The following is a 13,444-nucleotide window of genomic DNA, read 5'->3' on the forward strand; positions in this document are numbered from 1 at the left end:
AAATATTAACTAATAATGATTTATTATAAAACTTTCTTTTCTGCATTGCATGTGGCATACGTGGTTCTGTATTTCAGTTTTTATGTTTTAATATTATATTTACTAAAATTAGTTTTTATTATTATATAGCTTATCAATGATATTTTTAATATTAATTTACATAATTAATTAATATTTTAAAATAAATTTTATATTTGTTACATTAGTAAAATTGTAGATATAAAAAGTTTTATTCAAAAGACGTTTTAATTGTATTTTAAAATATTATTATTTTTTAAAATGTGCTGAATATTTATAAGATATTAAAAAATTTATTAAATTATTTTAATATTATTTTTTATGTATAGTTTATATAATAAATTCACAAATGAGTGGTTATATAATATCAATTAAAATAATTAATGCACAAATTAATCTTCGAAGATAGTATAAAACAGTCGTACGGGTGGAGAAAGTAAATCTTACCGATAATAATAAGACCTCGGTCCGTTAACAGGAAGTAGAGTAGAGAATCCAGAGGGAGGTCTTCTCTGCAACAGCAAACTCTATTTTTGTGTTTACTTAAAAGAAATTCCACAAAAATGTCATGGCTAGCCAGGTCCATTGCCAACTCTCTGAAGCTCGATGAGCACGACAACGATGACGATAACGATAACGATAACGATAACAGTAACCCTAACGCCACGAACTCAAAATCACCACCATCTCCCTCTTCCTCTGCCACCACCCCTCGCGGCGTCAAGGAAGACCTCTCCGAGCTAACCAAAACCCTAACACGTCAATTCTGGGGCGTTGCTTCATTCCTCGCTCCTCCTCCTCCACCTGATAATCAGATCTCTGACAAGTCATCTGATATTCAGCAGTCGTCCGATCCGGAATCGAATGATGAGGATTTAATTGCGGGGATTCGTAACGACTTTGCCGAGATTGGCGGAAGATTCAAGTCCGGAATCTCTAAATTATCGAGTAATGTGAATGTATCGGAGATCACTAAGATCGCGTCTAATTTTCTGCAGATTGGACCAGAAAGTGATATTAATGATGAGGATTTGATTGGGAATGCTGTTGGTGTCACTGAAGAGGTCGTTGCTTTTGCTAGAGATATCGCGACGCATCCTGAGACTTGGCTCGACTTCCCTATCCCTGATGATGATGTTTTTTATGGTAATTTTCTTTCCTAAATCTCTTTTTCCTTCGTAGATATGTAGCTGTTGCATATTTTGACTTGAATCGAAAAGTGAAATGTCAATCTTAACGTGTTCTACTTGATTGTGCTAAAGGTACATTTCCCTCTTAGTTTAACTTTTATTTAGATAATGCTAGTCTTGTGATGCCCGATTACAGTTTCTTTGTACTAAATTAGAAGTTGCTAAAATCAGTTCTAGTGGAGGCTGGATTATGTTCATGGATTTTCTTCTATTTCCTTTATTCAGTTAGTCCAACTTAAATGGGGTTTAATTGTCTAATTTTTTAGAAATGTGGTATAAAGCACTTGTAGATGTTTTGTTCGTGATCCTTGTTGAAAATTCATATGTTATATATTTGTCTTGTTATTTTTGACGTCACTTTGTTTGATGCATATATATTTCATATATTTAAGTGATGCATCTTCTAGATGCCTTCAAAAGATTGAATTATGATTATTCCAAATCCTTGAGGCTTATTCGCATTCCATGTTTCTGTCTCTATAGTTTACTTGTTATTCAAAAAGAAGAAACTGTTCAATAAACAGCCCTTCATTTATGTGTATTTGTTGATTGGCTATTGCAAAGCTTTTTTCACTTCTTTCAGATTTCGACATGTCCGATGCCCAACAAGAACATGCTTTGGCTGTTGAACGTCTTTCCCCGAGATTAGCGGCTCTTCGGATTGAACTTTGTCCAGGATATATGAGTGAGGGCTGCTTTTGGAAGATCTATTTTGTTCTTTTGCACCCTAGACTCAGTAAACAAGATGCTGAACTGCTTTCAACTCCTCAAGTATGCTGTTTTTCTGTAGTGCAGATGGTTGACATTTCATATTCCTTGATTATACATGTTTCTATATATGCCTGTGATATTCATTCGTGGTTTAATTATATCTTGATACTACTCTCTGTAAGATGGAAAGTAGAAAAGAAATTGGGGATGGTCAGAAAAGAACAGAATTAACTAGTTAATGAAGAAGCTTTTCTTAAATCCTCCTTCACTTTTTCATCCAGGTTGTCATTGATCCACTCACTCCTGTAGTTTGGTTATGTTCAATCTTTCATTCCAGTGCCTCTGCTGGTTCTCCCTACATATCTTCCAAAGAAGTTTATATTTTGGGCATGCAATCTTCTGATGGATTCAAAATTTGAACCTTGTTCGATGGACTTTATTTAAGACAACGAAGTTGAGCAAAAATTCTTGTTTATTGTATGCTACAGATGTGGTGAAGTATTCTTAGGATAGTTTCTCTGAATTGCTTCAAACCCTAGAATTTTTTTCTTGTGTTTTATTGTAGTCCTTTCACTTTTAACTGCTAGCCATAAATACAAAAACTTTTTCTGTGGTGAGAGCAGTATTCAGTTTGAAGCAGGTAGTACATTCAAGTTTCCAAACTGGACAGTTAAATGTTCCGGCTGATTTAATTTTCTCCTAGTCTTAAGATATTACTTCCCTGAGCAATTAAGTTGCTAGACTGCCTTCTAAACTTTAACACATTCCTGCAGGTGGTGGAAGCAAGAGCAATGTTGTCGCATGAGTTGCCAAACCGAGCTAAGCCAACCAAATCAGGTTGGTCTGAAACTGGCAGTTCTATATCAACTAAAACTGCCGGCTTACCTCATGAAGAGCCTCTTTCAGTGCCATCTCGTCCAGAGACTGAATCAGCACCACTAAAGACATCAAGCATTGAAGTAATTTCTTCCACTTTTGCAGCCAACGCAATAGGGAATGAAGCATCCCCTTCTGTTGTTGCAGATGAACTAGAAACAGAGAAGCACCTGGTTCAGAGTACTGAGATGCGAATTATTGACAAAGCTGTGGTTGAGGAAGAACCAGCTTACCAGGCTAAACATCAATATCTATCTAGCTCCACCTCCAATGTTCCAGATGAGAAATCTGAGGATGATGGTGATGATTGGTTGAACGAAGAAAGTTCAGTAATGGTAGGCCCCAGTGGAACTACAATACATATTGAAAATGATGAAGATGTTTCATTTAGTGATCTTGAAGAGGATGACGGAGAGGTGCCTGTAAGTTATAAGAAAGTTACATCAGGCTCCGATGCTTCATCAAAAGACCCACGAGATTGGGTTCAGTTAAGTGAAAGCTCCGCCCTTTCTGTCAAGGATATTAACCCTGTTGCTGTGAAACATGTTGGGTCTGAGCAGGTAAGTGCTCGCAACTCTGATTCCAAGGAGTCTAATGATTGGCTTGATGTTGATGACATTGATGTAATATGATAATTCCGAAAGCGCGTAAGACCTATATGCTCTCCTCCTTAATAACCTTTGTGAATAGCTTGTATGTGGTTTCTTTAGTCCGAGTTGGGCTTTAGAAACTTTATGTACATAAATTTGAATCTTAAATTGGATGATCATGTGCTCATAAAATATGTTTGCTTACAATGTAATAATATTCTATTAAGATAGGCCAGTTCATTTGATTTGGGAATTACATTGTCATTTTAAAGCATGTGAAGGCAGAAGGTACTCTTTTATGGTTCTGTTCAGTAGTAAAATATCCAATAATGCAGTTTAGAGGAAGATGGAAGAAAGGAGAAGTATTAGGTTCCTAGAGTACCTAACCCTTGTTTCCATATCTGTATTAGTGCCATTATCTGTTCACAGCATTGCAGATGGTGGATTTCTGCTAGCATTGAAGTGTTGTCCTCATTCACAGATTAGATGACTATTGAAAGGATAGTTGCTAACACCAAGTAATTGCTTAAGAGAAAGTGACTATTTACTTGTGGCTTCATTAGCATCGAACCTGATGTCTATAGTCCATACCTTGCTACGTGCGGTATCTGACAGTATCTTATACTTGTGAAAAGGCAACAAGGGGGGTAGAGTTCTCTTTTTTCAGGCGCATATAACTGCACAACCCACAATGCTGTGTATAAAAATATTTACTGGTAGAAGTTCAAATTAAAACCCTTGTATAAGTAAAAATTTCACTGTTATGGAGGGATCTCGATTGCAGTTAAGACCATGCAGTCGTGCTTAGGTTATTTTGCTTTTCATTAACTTTCTACAGTTCACAGGTTATGGCTAGTTCGATCGTGTAACCCCTTCTGGCAAACTTTGATGTGATTTTTACTCGAAGATTCCTGGTTTTGGCGCCATTCTTCACTTGGACTTTTGCTTGACATTATTATTACTATGACCCAAGAAACAATATCTACTGTTTATGGTACTGAAGGATGGACAACCTCCTTTACTTCATTTGTTCTCACTTCCTCCCACACAAATTATTTGCAGATCGTTTATTCTTCATGCACTTTCTGCATATTGATATCAGTCCCTTCAATTTAGATGAGTCTTTTATATATATATATATATATATATATTCCCCTAATGCGAGCAAATGATATCGAACGATTTAAGTGTACTAGAGATTTTGTTTAGCAAAAATACTTCTTTAAAAAAAAATTGACGTTTTTTGAGTATAAGGAACTGCTTTTTGAGAATCGAATAAATTGATTTTTCTTTTATAAAATGGTTTTGACAGAAACAATTTATAAAAAGAAATAAAAATTAAACAAAATTAGACTCCAACACTCTTATGATAATAATCTCAAACGAGCTCTAAATTGCCTTGGCAGTAAAAAAGCTTTAAATGATAACTATTTAAAAAAATTAATCAGTGATGTCCTTTCATGGGTCCACTTATGAAAGCCGCAGCTTAGGTAAGTTTGTATTAATGTACTTTGCTTTCTGGTTACACAAATGATTAATGTTGGACTCAATTGTTACAGATTTTGAAGGTTAAAGTTGGGAAATACAGTAAATTCTTTTGAAGGTTAAAATTGGGAAATACAGTGACTACGTGTAAGAACTAGATACTACTAAGTAGATTATTACAATGAAACTAGGAAGAGAAACTATTCATCTCCTAACATACAAGCAAGCTTATATACATCCTGTAGGAATATTCTTAGATAGGAAACTCAGGATCTTATAGATCCAAAATTACCCGAAAGCCGCTCGAGCTGAGACCACAAGAGGCTTCCTAGTGAGAATTTTGGCTTCTCTTCACCTACACTTCCACTGCTAGTTCTACTAATACCAGCTGTGGAGGGAGTCCTGGGAGTCCATCCTGGTGATTTGTTAACTACAAGGACAGATCCCCCTATCTCTTTCCTCACCAATTCTAGAGTGTGTGTATTAGCTTCGTCTCCTGAAGCATCAGTGATATAGAATGACCCTACTGCTCTGTCCCCTTGTAAACCGATCTCAGCTCTCGATATCGATAGGCCATTTTCCCGAAAGACCCGTGTCACATCTGAGAGCAACCCCACTCGATTGTGAGTGCTAATATCAAGCCTCAGGCCCTGCAGAGTGTATCACAATCATAAGTTTGGAAACATCTTTTGTGTTGTACATCAGTTTTGCTATGTCAGTAGTTGCATTGTGCTTACATGAGATGCCCTCCTCTCAGTGGCAGCAATCAAGCATTTGGTAAGTTTATGCCTTTCACTTTCTGTATCCAAAGTGCAGCCATCTTTATGCCGAATAAAGTATTCCTGCAATACGAATATCAAAATTTTACATTCATGCAAAACATTTCTGTTTCCATGTACAGTAAAAGAATTTTTCCCCAGGAGTGGCATGTTGATACCTGACGAGCCATTGTGCCCTTGGAGCTAACAGCAGCGTGGAACACCACATACTGCATATCAGTTAGCGCGCAGAGCGTGTCAAATAAGAGCTTCGGCCTGTCCATACTCCTCATATTCACCACCGAGTATCCTTTCTCCTTGCAAGATTCTATTGACACATGAATCTTAGTACAATTTCTCTGGTGCGCAGCATCGCCATCTGTGCAGCCACAACACGGCTCATAATCCAAAGTGGCAGACATCAACTGGTGGAGCCGCCTCTCAGTGTGAGTCTGTCCGGTCACTGGTGATGCCAATCTCACACTCCTCATCTCCCCAATCCCATGATGGGCCTCCACAACATTTTGAAGCTGCTCTTCTACATGTGCAAGTTTGTTGGAGTCAGTTATGGGTCCGCCACTCAGCCCGTCTTCCATATAGATTATACATGCTGCTCGGCTGTTATGTGTCCATGCCACAGCCGCTGTGACGTGGCATTGCAGCTCAGCTAACACAGCCGAAATCTCCGATAGCATTCCTGGTCTATCAATTCCAGTCATCTCCATTGCGGTGTGGTCTGTGGACACATGTCTTGGCCTAACTTCTCTTTTAAGGCAATTTTGTAGCTCCTGTGATGCTCCCGCTCTTCTATTTGTACAGAGTGCCTGTAATTGATAATTTGTTACAAGGCAAAACAATTACATAGTTACGTGTATATTCATACGTATCTAGAGAGAAAAATACCTGCTGAATATAAAGTATGAGACTCTCGTCAGTAAGCTTGTTCCCAAGCTGGTCAGTCACGTGGAACACTGTACACCATGCAATATAAAACAAACCCACATAAGCGATATCGTAGTTGTAGTGGGGTGACTCATATTTAGGTCATAGAGTACTTAGATCGATCAGTATAAATGCCAAGTTAGTTAATTAATCAACTCTCGATAAAGCGTATATTATATTATAAAATGGGACTTGGAATAATTAATGGCACTAAATGGGTATAACAGAAGTAGCGTAAAGGGTGATGCAAGCATGATGAATAGAGCCACTGACCGTCCATGAACCATCCCCCATCAGAGCAAATGTATGATTTAGATATAACAAGGTCAAGATCTGTCAAGACTTGGACCATCTCTAATAGAATGCCGTGCTTGTTTGCACTATCAACCTGTAAAGTAAAAGTAAAGCAAACACTTACACTTGTAAATAATGAAACATTTTCCTCCTTAACAAGTCATTTTCTCGTATTTAATGAATCCTTTTAGATCCTGGTTCCGAAAGGAACTAAAAGCTAAGAACTAGGCACGAGACTTTAGTTTGTGATCAATGTACTCATGCAACTACATTACGTCATCTAGTTTGGATTCCAAAAGGGAAGCTAACTAGATTGGGAATGGGGAATGGCAAATGGCAAATGGGAGTTAAGTCTTCTGCTCTACAGCTGCTTCCTAAACGTTAATTAACAGCTACAAAAGTTAGTAAAACAAACACTAAAACCTTTTCCTGTGCAATCTTTTTCTCCTTTTCCTCTTATAAAATTTGATTTCTAGTGGCCCTCCACTCGGTGGGTCAGAGAAACCCAACTCATCTGTCTCAATCTCTATCCCTTTCTCACAAGTGGGAATGTGGAATTCTGTTAACTATACATTTGTTTATAATGGAACCTATAATAGATGCCATTGCTAATATACCAAGATTTCAGCATCCTCAATATAAAGAAACATCTCTAATTCTATATCAGAAGGTACTTTTGTGATGCCCTTAGTTTAACATATGTCATATAAATGGAATCTACAGAAACAAAGGGCCTATTACATGTTATATCCAAATATTAAACAAAAAGAGATGACAAAACAAATCATCTTGAATCATGCTCCTCATCTATTAAACAAGATGGGTAAAAACCTAGTTCTAATACCATTTAGTATTGTATATTTCTTGGGACTTATAAGGTGAAAAACAAGATTGCAAACCTTGACAACCGTGCAGTCTTGGCATGCCTCATTATCAATACAAACCCTGCAACATCAAAAGACCAGCAAACCAAAGATGAATTCATTGTCATCATGTAAAAATATTCAAGAACCCAGAAATAATTTTATTATGGAATGGAATAATCTTAAGCAATAAGACACAAGATATATGCTTGCAATAGATAGATACCTAGGAGGATAAATTCTTTCGATTAAAGATTCGAATTCTGGGTCGATATAAGGCTGGTAAGCGATCTCCATACTTCTGAAATTAGCAGTATTGGTTCAAGCTTTGTTTCTGCATTTAGAGATCCTCTTCGAAATCACCGATCGCTACCTTCTAAATTATTGAAAGCATAAGTATTATATAGGAACAAAGCAGACGCGTTAACATAATAAACGTAGGGAGGAGATAAGAGTGCGGCGTTTCCCTTTAAAGCTTTTATAAAATCTACATAACAATAGCTGACTAGCTACAAAGATTTCATTCGTAATTAAAATGAATATTGAGTAGCCTCTTTCTTGAAAATCAAGAAAACCAGAGAGTTGTTATTATCTTCTTCTTTTTTTTCAATGAAAATATAGAGATTTAATTGAGAAATACCAGGAAAAAGAACGTTGTTTTTAATCCAAAACTGCCTGCTGTGTGGGCAGAAATTAAAAGATTTGTTTCAACAGGACTCCACAACAAGAGTGATTTTTCTTTTTTTAAAGAAAAAAAAAAAAGCGAATTGCTTGGATAGAATGTTACAGTTGTCAAATTTAATTAAAGACTCTTGTGATTGAATAAGACTGATAATCAAAGATTATAAAAATAATTCATGTTCTTGAATGAAAATTGAACTGGACGCAAACCCACATAATCTTCTTGATATTTATAAGGTTAATATCAAGAAAATGAGATAATGAATCAGAGCTCTCGCTTGATGATATTTTCCTGGTCTATAAAGAAAACTCAAGAAGAAGAAGAAGAAGAAGAAGAAGAAGAAGAAGAAGAAGAAAACATTTACCTTTGATGAGGGAGAGCCCTAACACTTGCAGACTCAGCAAATTAATCACACACAGAACTTAGAATACAAAAGAGGACTAAAAGTTGGCAAACGAATAGGACTTTCTACGGCTGATTGAAGTGTTAGTTTTTTCTTGGCCAATTTTAGAACGTTTTCTTGGCAAGCAGAGTTGTAGAGAACCGCAACGGATGGTATCATAAAAAGACTAAAAGATATGACAGGAAAAACAATAATAATAAAAGAAAACCTCTTAAACCCAAAACTTGGAAAACCCACACCACAGTTGCACCCTTTCTTGTTTGTTTTTTCTTGCTTCGGCTAAGCTCCGGTCTTAAATACTCGCTTGAAGTGTCAAATATATGTGAACCCCTGTCTCATTTTATTGTCCTCTCCTTTTGATTTTAGGTTTTTCTTTTTCTGTGTTTTAATATTACCGATTTGTGGAACGTGTTCGCACAGGGTTAATGCTGCAAGGGGTGTTACCTGGGAGCAGGACTGGCACTTTTACTGGGTAATTGACACGTGTCCAGATATGACAGATGGCAATTGAATTGCGGCGGCTTGTTCCTAAAATGGTGGACACGTGTGTAATAACGGAAAATTGTAGATGTGGCTGAGAATTGAATTTGGGGGAAATGGAGTAATGTGTTTAGCTGAGAGAGGAGGATCAGTTATCATTTTCTTGGAGTTTGATTACTCAGTCAAATAATCAACAACCATAAATTATGAATTTATATAAGCTGTATTTACACACCGTAAAATCTTGACCATTTGCTAACGTGGCAACAACCGCCAAATTCCATGGAAGACTTCTTATCGTCTTTTGTATATACTGCATTCCACTGTGACCTCATGAGATGTATTATGAATATATTGCTTTTGTGATATGAATACCGCAGAAGTGATTTTATTGACCCAATTAATAGACAAATATTTATAGCTCTAATTATTTAAAAATTTCATATTATTCATATTTTAATTAGATTTCTTCATACATATATATTTTTTCGAAACTATAATCCACCCACCTCAATTTAAAAAATATAATGGCTGATTACTGACGTCTTATTTTTCTTGAAGAAGAAAAAGGATGATTCAGTAGAAAATTGTCAGACTCATCAACATTACCAAATAACATTTTGTAAGGCAATTTCGAACGCCACCTTATGTTTTACAGTTCCTTGGAACTAAAAAGTGAAGAAATTAGAGGAAGAGAGGAGAAAGGTAATGAACATGACAATGTAACAATACCATATTTGAAATAACAAAAAAATTGTAGAAATGAAGACTCGAAGCTCTGGGAAACTGGATTATTCGAGCATCTTCTGGCCACCGTAAAAAAAATCCGAGCACTCTCTGACCAACGCCAAAAATTGGATTGTCAAATTCTAAACCAGGAAAGGCCTATATCTCTGCAGATACCGGTGGTTAAATTGTAGAAATTGGTTCCCAAAAGCCCTTATTTCAATGCTTGAACTATGAACAAAGAAGTGTTACCTTATGAAACCAATATTAGATGGAAGAATCATGTAGAGATTGCTCCCCAAAAGCCCAAACTTCAAATCTTTAGAGCAGAGGTTGGGGGCGAGTGGTGACGAGCAAAATCAAAGTTATTCTAGTTAGCCGGGGCAGAAGCAGCGGCTGCAATGGTAGAGAAACAGGAAATGTGCTAAGACAGAAAGAATGACTTTCAAAAGAGCAGCTGTCACGGTCATCAAGGTCATTAATTGAGGCCACAGTGGTGGTGGTAGGATCCAGAAGAAATGATGATTGAACGAAGGAGGAGAAGAAGGTGCAGATTTTCTTATAGCTTAATGAAAAACCAAAACGGTATTATTTTGATAGTTCATTTATGACCCAAAGTCGGCTATTCTTTTACTTAATTGTCGGGTAAGAGTCAAACTATTGTGTCAGTCAAAAAAAAGTCAAAAGTTCAGGAAGATTTTTGTGAAAATTGAAAGTCTGAAATTCCTTTAGTAATTAGCATATATTTCCAGATATTAAAACTTTAATTAAAATAAAACACTTTTTAAAAGTTTTACAAAATTGGATATGTATATATATAAATATATGATTGATTTATTGGTTTGTTGATTTTTTAATATTATATTTTATAATTTTTCATGTATATAGTTTTAGTTATCACTCATTTTATTCGAAAATATAGTTGAGAAAAAATTTATATTTCAAATATTAGGTATTGTAGAAGAAATCAATAAAATATTATGATTTTTTTATTTTTATTTTATTTATTTAATTTAAATAAGAATATTAGTAGAATAAAAAAATAAAATGAGAAAATAACCCTAATGGTTTTCTTTAGATCCAATTCCATCAATTTTTGTTGAGGTGATATTTTATAATAATTCTAAGTTCTTTTTTATATTTTAACTATAACTATAGTAAATGATATAACTCAGATTATTTTATTATTTTTTATATTTATATTATTTATCTCAAAAAGAGAATTGTTTTAAAAATAGAAAAAGTATGACATGACAGATAAGTATTGGGTACTCGGAGAGGAATGCATGCAAAGTTATAGAAATTACTAGTGTATTGTATGATTATTTTATTATTTTAATTATAAAATTAAATTAATAGATACAATTTAATAAAATTTTAATATTTAATGTTACTTTGTACAATTCTAAAAAAAATAATAAAATAGCTATTTTTAAATATTTTTATTTTTAAAAATTATAAAATTTTATTAATACAATAATATAAAAATTATTTGTTATAATTAATTAATTTTAATATTATGAATTAACATATCAATATAATTAATATTACTATTTTTTAGGATTAAAAATTTATTATATAATTAAAAATTTAATTTATTATTAGATATAATATTAAAATATTATTTAAGATGTTATTTTTATATTATAATTATTATTGAATTATAAAATAGTTTATTAATTAATATAATACCAAAATATAATTAATATGCTTTCTTATAATAGAATTAATATCATTATCTGATTAAAAAATATTTATTTATTAATTTAATATTAAAATATAATTAAAGTGCTACTATTTTTAGGATAAAATTAATATTATTATCTGATTATAAAATTATTTATTAGTTAATATAATATTAAAATATAATTAATATCAATCTCTTAGAATTTAGAATTAGTATTTAATTAGGAATGTAATTTATTAATTAATCAGTTATTAAAAAATTATAAAATTATATATAAACTTAAACCTCATATGTCAAAAGTAGTACATATATCAACATAAAAAATTTATGTATTAAAAATTAAGTACGCATATTAAAAAATTTAAATTTCTATATATATATATATATATATATATATATATATATATAGATGGAAAATGCTATTGAAGCTTCAATCTAAGACAGGCGTCTATATATCCAAAATATGCAGATTCTATAGAAATGTGGAAATTGCTAATTAATTCCCAGATTAAACAAGCATTTGTTATAAATTAATATAATAAAAATATTTATTTATTTAAACTCGTCGTACAAATCAAAATACCTCATGAAAATGAAATGAAAAGGAAAAGATTTAAATTTAAAATTTTTTATTTTTAAAAATAAATATACTTATTACTTCAGTTAGGTTAATTTTTTTCCCATGAATAAAGAGTCAAATGGCTCTTTAAATTTATAATTCAGAGCTAAATAAATTTAAATTTAATTATTTTAATAAATAAATCTATAATTTATACTTAAAAACTAAATAGATTTAAATTTAAAATTATAAATGTGCCTATCATATTTTTATTTAAATTTATTAAATAAGTAAAATTTGAATAAATATTAATTTTTAATACTAAAAACTATTGTTTATTTTATTAAAAAGATCTAAATTAACATTTAATGCCTTTACTTCACTATTATTGCCCAATTTACCAAATTTACACTGTTGTCATTAATTTTATTAAATTTAGTTAAATTCTAGATTTATTTGACTTTAAAATAGAAATTATAGATTCGTTTGTTAAAATAATTGAAATTGAATTCATATCACCTCAACATACAAGAGAGTGTTTGATTCATAATCTTTTCCTTAGTTATGTTAAATCTTTTCAGTTTTGTAGTTAAATTCAGTTATGTTAAAGATAAATATTCAAAACCTTTTCAGTTTTTATCTTATTTCGTTCAAACTCTAAAAGAAAATTCTTTTATAAACTAGTATATATACCACAATAACAAAAAAAATGATATATACATATAAGTTTTTGATATTTAGTATTAAATGATTGATTTATATTATATTATATTATTTATAATTAAGAAATTATTTTATTCAAATTTGATGTATACGTCTATAATTTCAAAGATCAAAGGTCAAAAATTCAACGGAAGTCGAACCAAGATTGAATTGTTATTTTTTAAATTAAGTTAATATAAGAAATAATTTTTTAATATTATTTAATAAATATTAATTATTATATTATTAAAAAATTAATTACATATAAAAATAAATATACTTAAATTTCTTTTTAAAGTTGATCCATTTAAACCGTGTGATTTATTATCAGGTCGTCGGGTTGTCAGTATTAAGATGAGTTGGTGTAAAATGGACTTTATGGGCTAATTGAATCGGAACATCCTCCAGTATACGATTTAACCGGGTGGGTCGGACTAAACTTGATATTTGTATGTACACCACAATTAATAGGAGAGTA

At 32.6% G+C, this 13,444-nt stretch overlaps 2 protein-coding genes and 1 long non-coding RNA gene across 8 annotated transcripts; 1 reads left to right on the forward strand and 2 right to left on the reverse strand.

Moving 5' to 3' along the window:
• Positions 1-449: 449 nt before the first annotated feature.
• LOC8283393 lies at positions 450-4,481 on the forward strand. Of its 2 annotated transcripts, XM_015723056.3 has the most exons (4): positions 450-1,164; positions 1,792-1,979; positions 2,693-3,355; positions 4,231-4,481. In XM_015723056.3, exons 1-4 carry the CDS (start codon positions 582-584, stop codon positions 4,252-4,254), a joined length of 1,458 nt encoding a protein of 485 aa, XP_015578542.1. In that variant the 5' UTR covers positions 450-581; the 3' UTR covers positions 4,255-4,481. The 2 variants fall into 2 exon arrangements, with proteins under 2 accessions (XP_015578542.1, XP_002525300.1); XM_002525254.4 differs by lacking the exon at positions 4,231-4,481 and having other exon boundaries at positions 2,693-3,638.
• A 479-nt stretch (positions 4,482-4,960) lies between these two features.
• On the reverse strand, positions 4,961-9,165 carry LOC8283394 (ACT domain-containing protein ACR1). Of its 5 annotated transcripts, none has more exons than XM_048376522.1 (8): positions 9,021-9,165; positions 7,954-8,103; positions 7,764-7,809; positions 6,844-6,958; positions 6,532-6,599; positions 5,808-6,452; positions 5,608-5,712; positions 4,961-5,520 (listed from the first exon to the last, which is right to left on the reverse strand). In XM_048376522.1, exons 2-8 carry the CDS (start codon positions 8,022-8,024, stop codon positions 5,137-5,139), a joined length of 1,434 nt encoding a protein of 477 aa, XP_048232479.1. In that variant the 5' UTR covers positions 8,025-8,103; positions 9,021-9,165; the 3' UTR covers positions 4,961-5,136. The 5 variants fall into 5 exon arrangements, with proteins under 5 accessions (XP_048232479.1, XP_048232480.1, XP_025014234.1 ...); XM_048376523.1 differs by having other exon boundaries at positions 7,954-8,061; positions 9,021-9,160; XM_025158466.2 differs by having other exon boundaries at positions 7,954-8,061; positions 8,774-9,158.
• Positions 9,166-9,867: 702 nt separating this feature from the next.
• Positions 9,868-10,571, reverse strand: LOC125370715. Its single transcript, XR_007216771.1, has 2 exons — positions 10,271-10,571; positions 9,868-10,185 (listed from the first exon to the last, which is right to left on the reverse strand). It is a non-coding gene; the product is annotated as an uncharacterized LOC125370715 (long non-coding RNA).
• Positions 10,572-13,444: the final 2,873 nt, after the last annotated feature.

This window comes from Ricinus communis, chromosome 7 (genome assembly GCF_019578655.1).
Source record: "Ricinus communis isolate WT05 ecotype wild-type chromosome 7, ASM1957865v1, whole genome shotgun sequence".
NCBI lineage: Eukaryota > Viridiplantae > Streptophyta > Magnoliopsida > Malpighiales > Euphorbiaceae > Ricinus > Ricinus communis.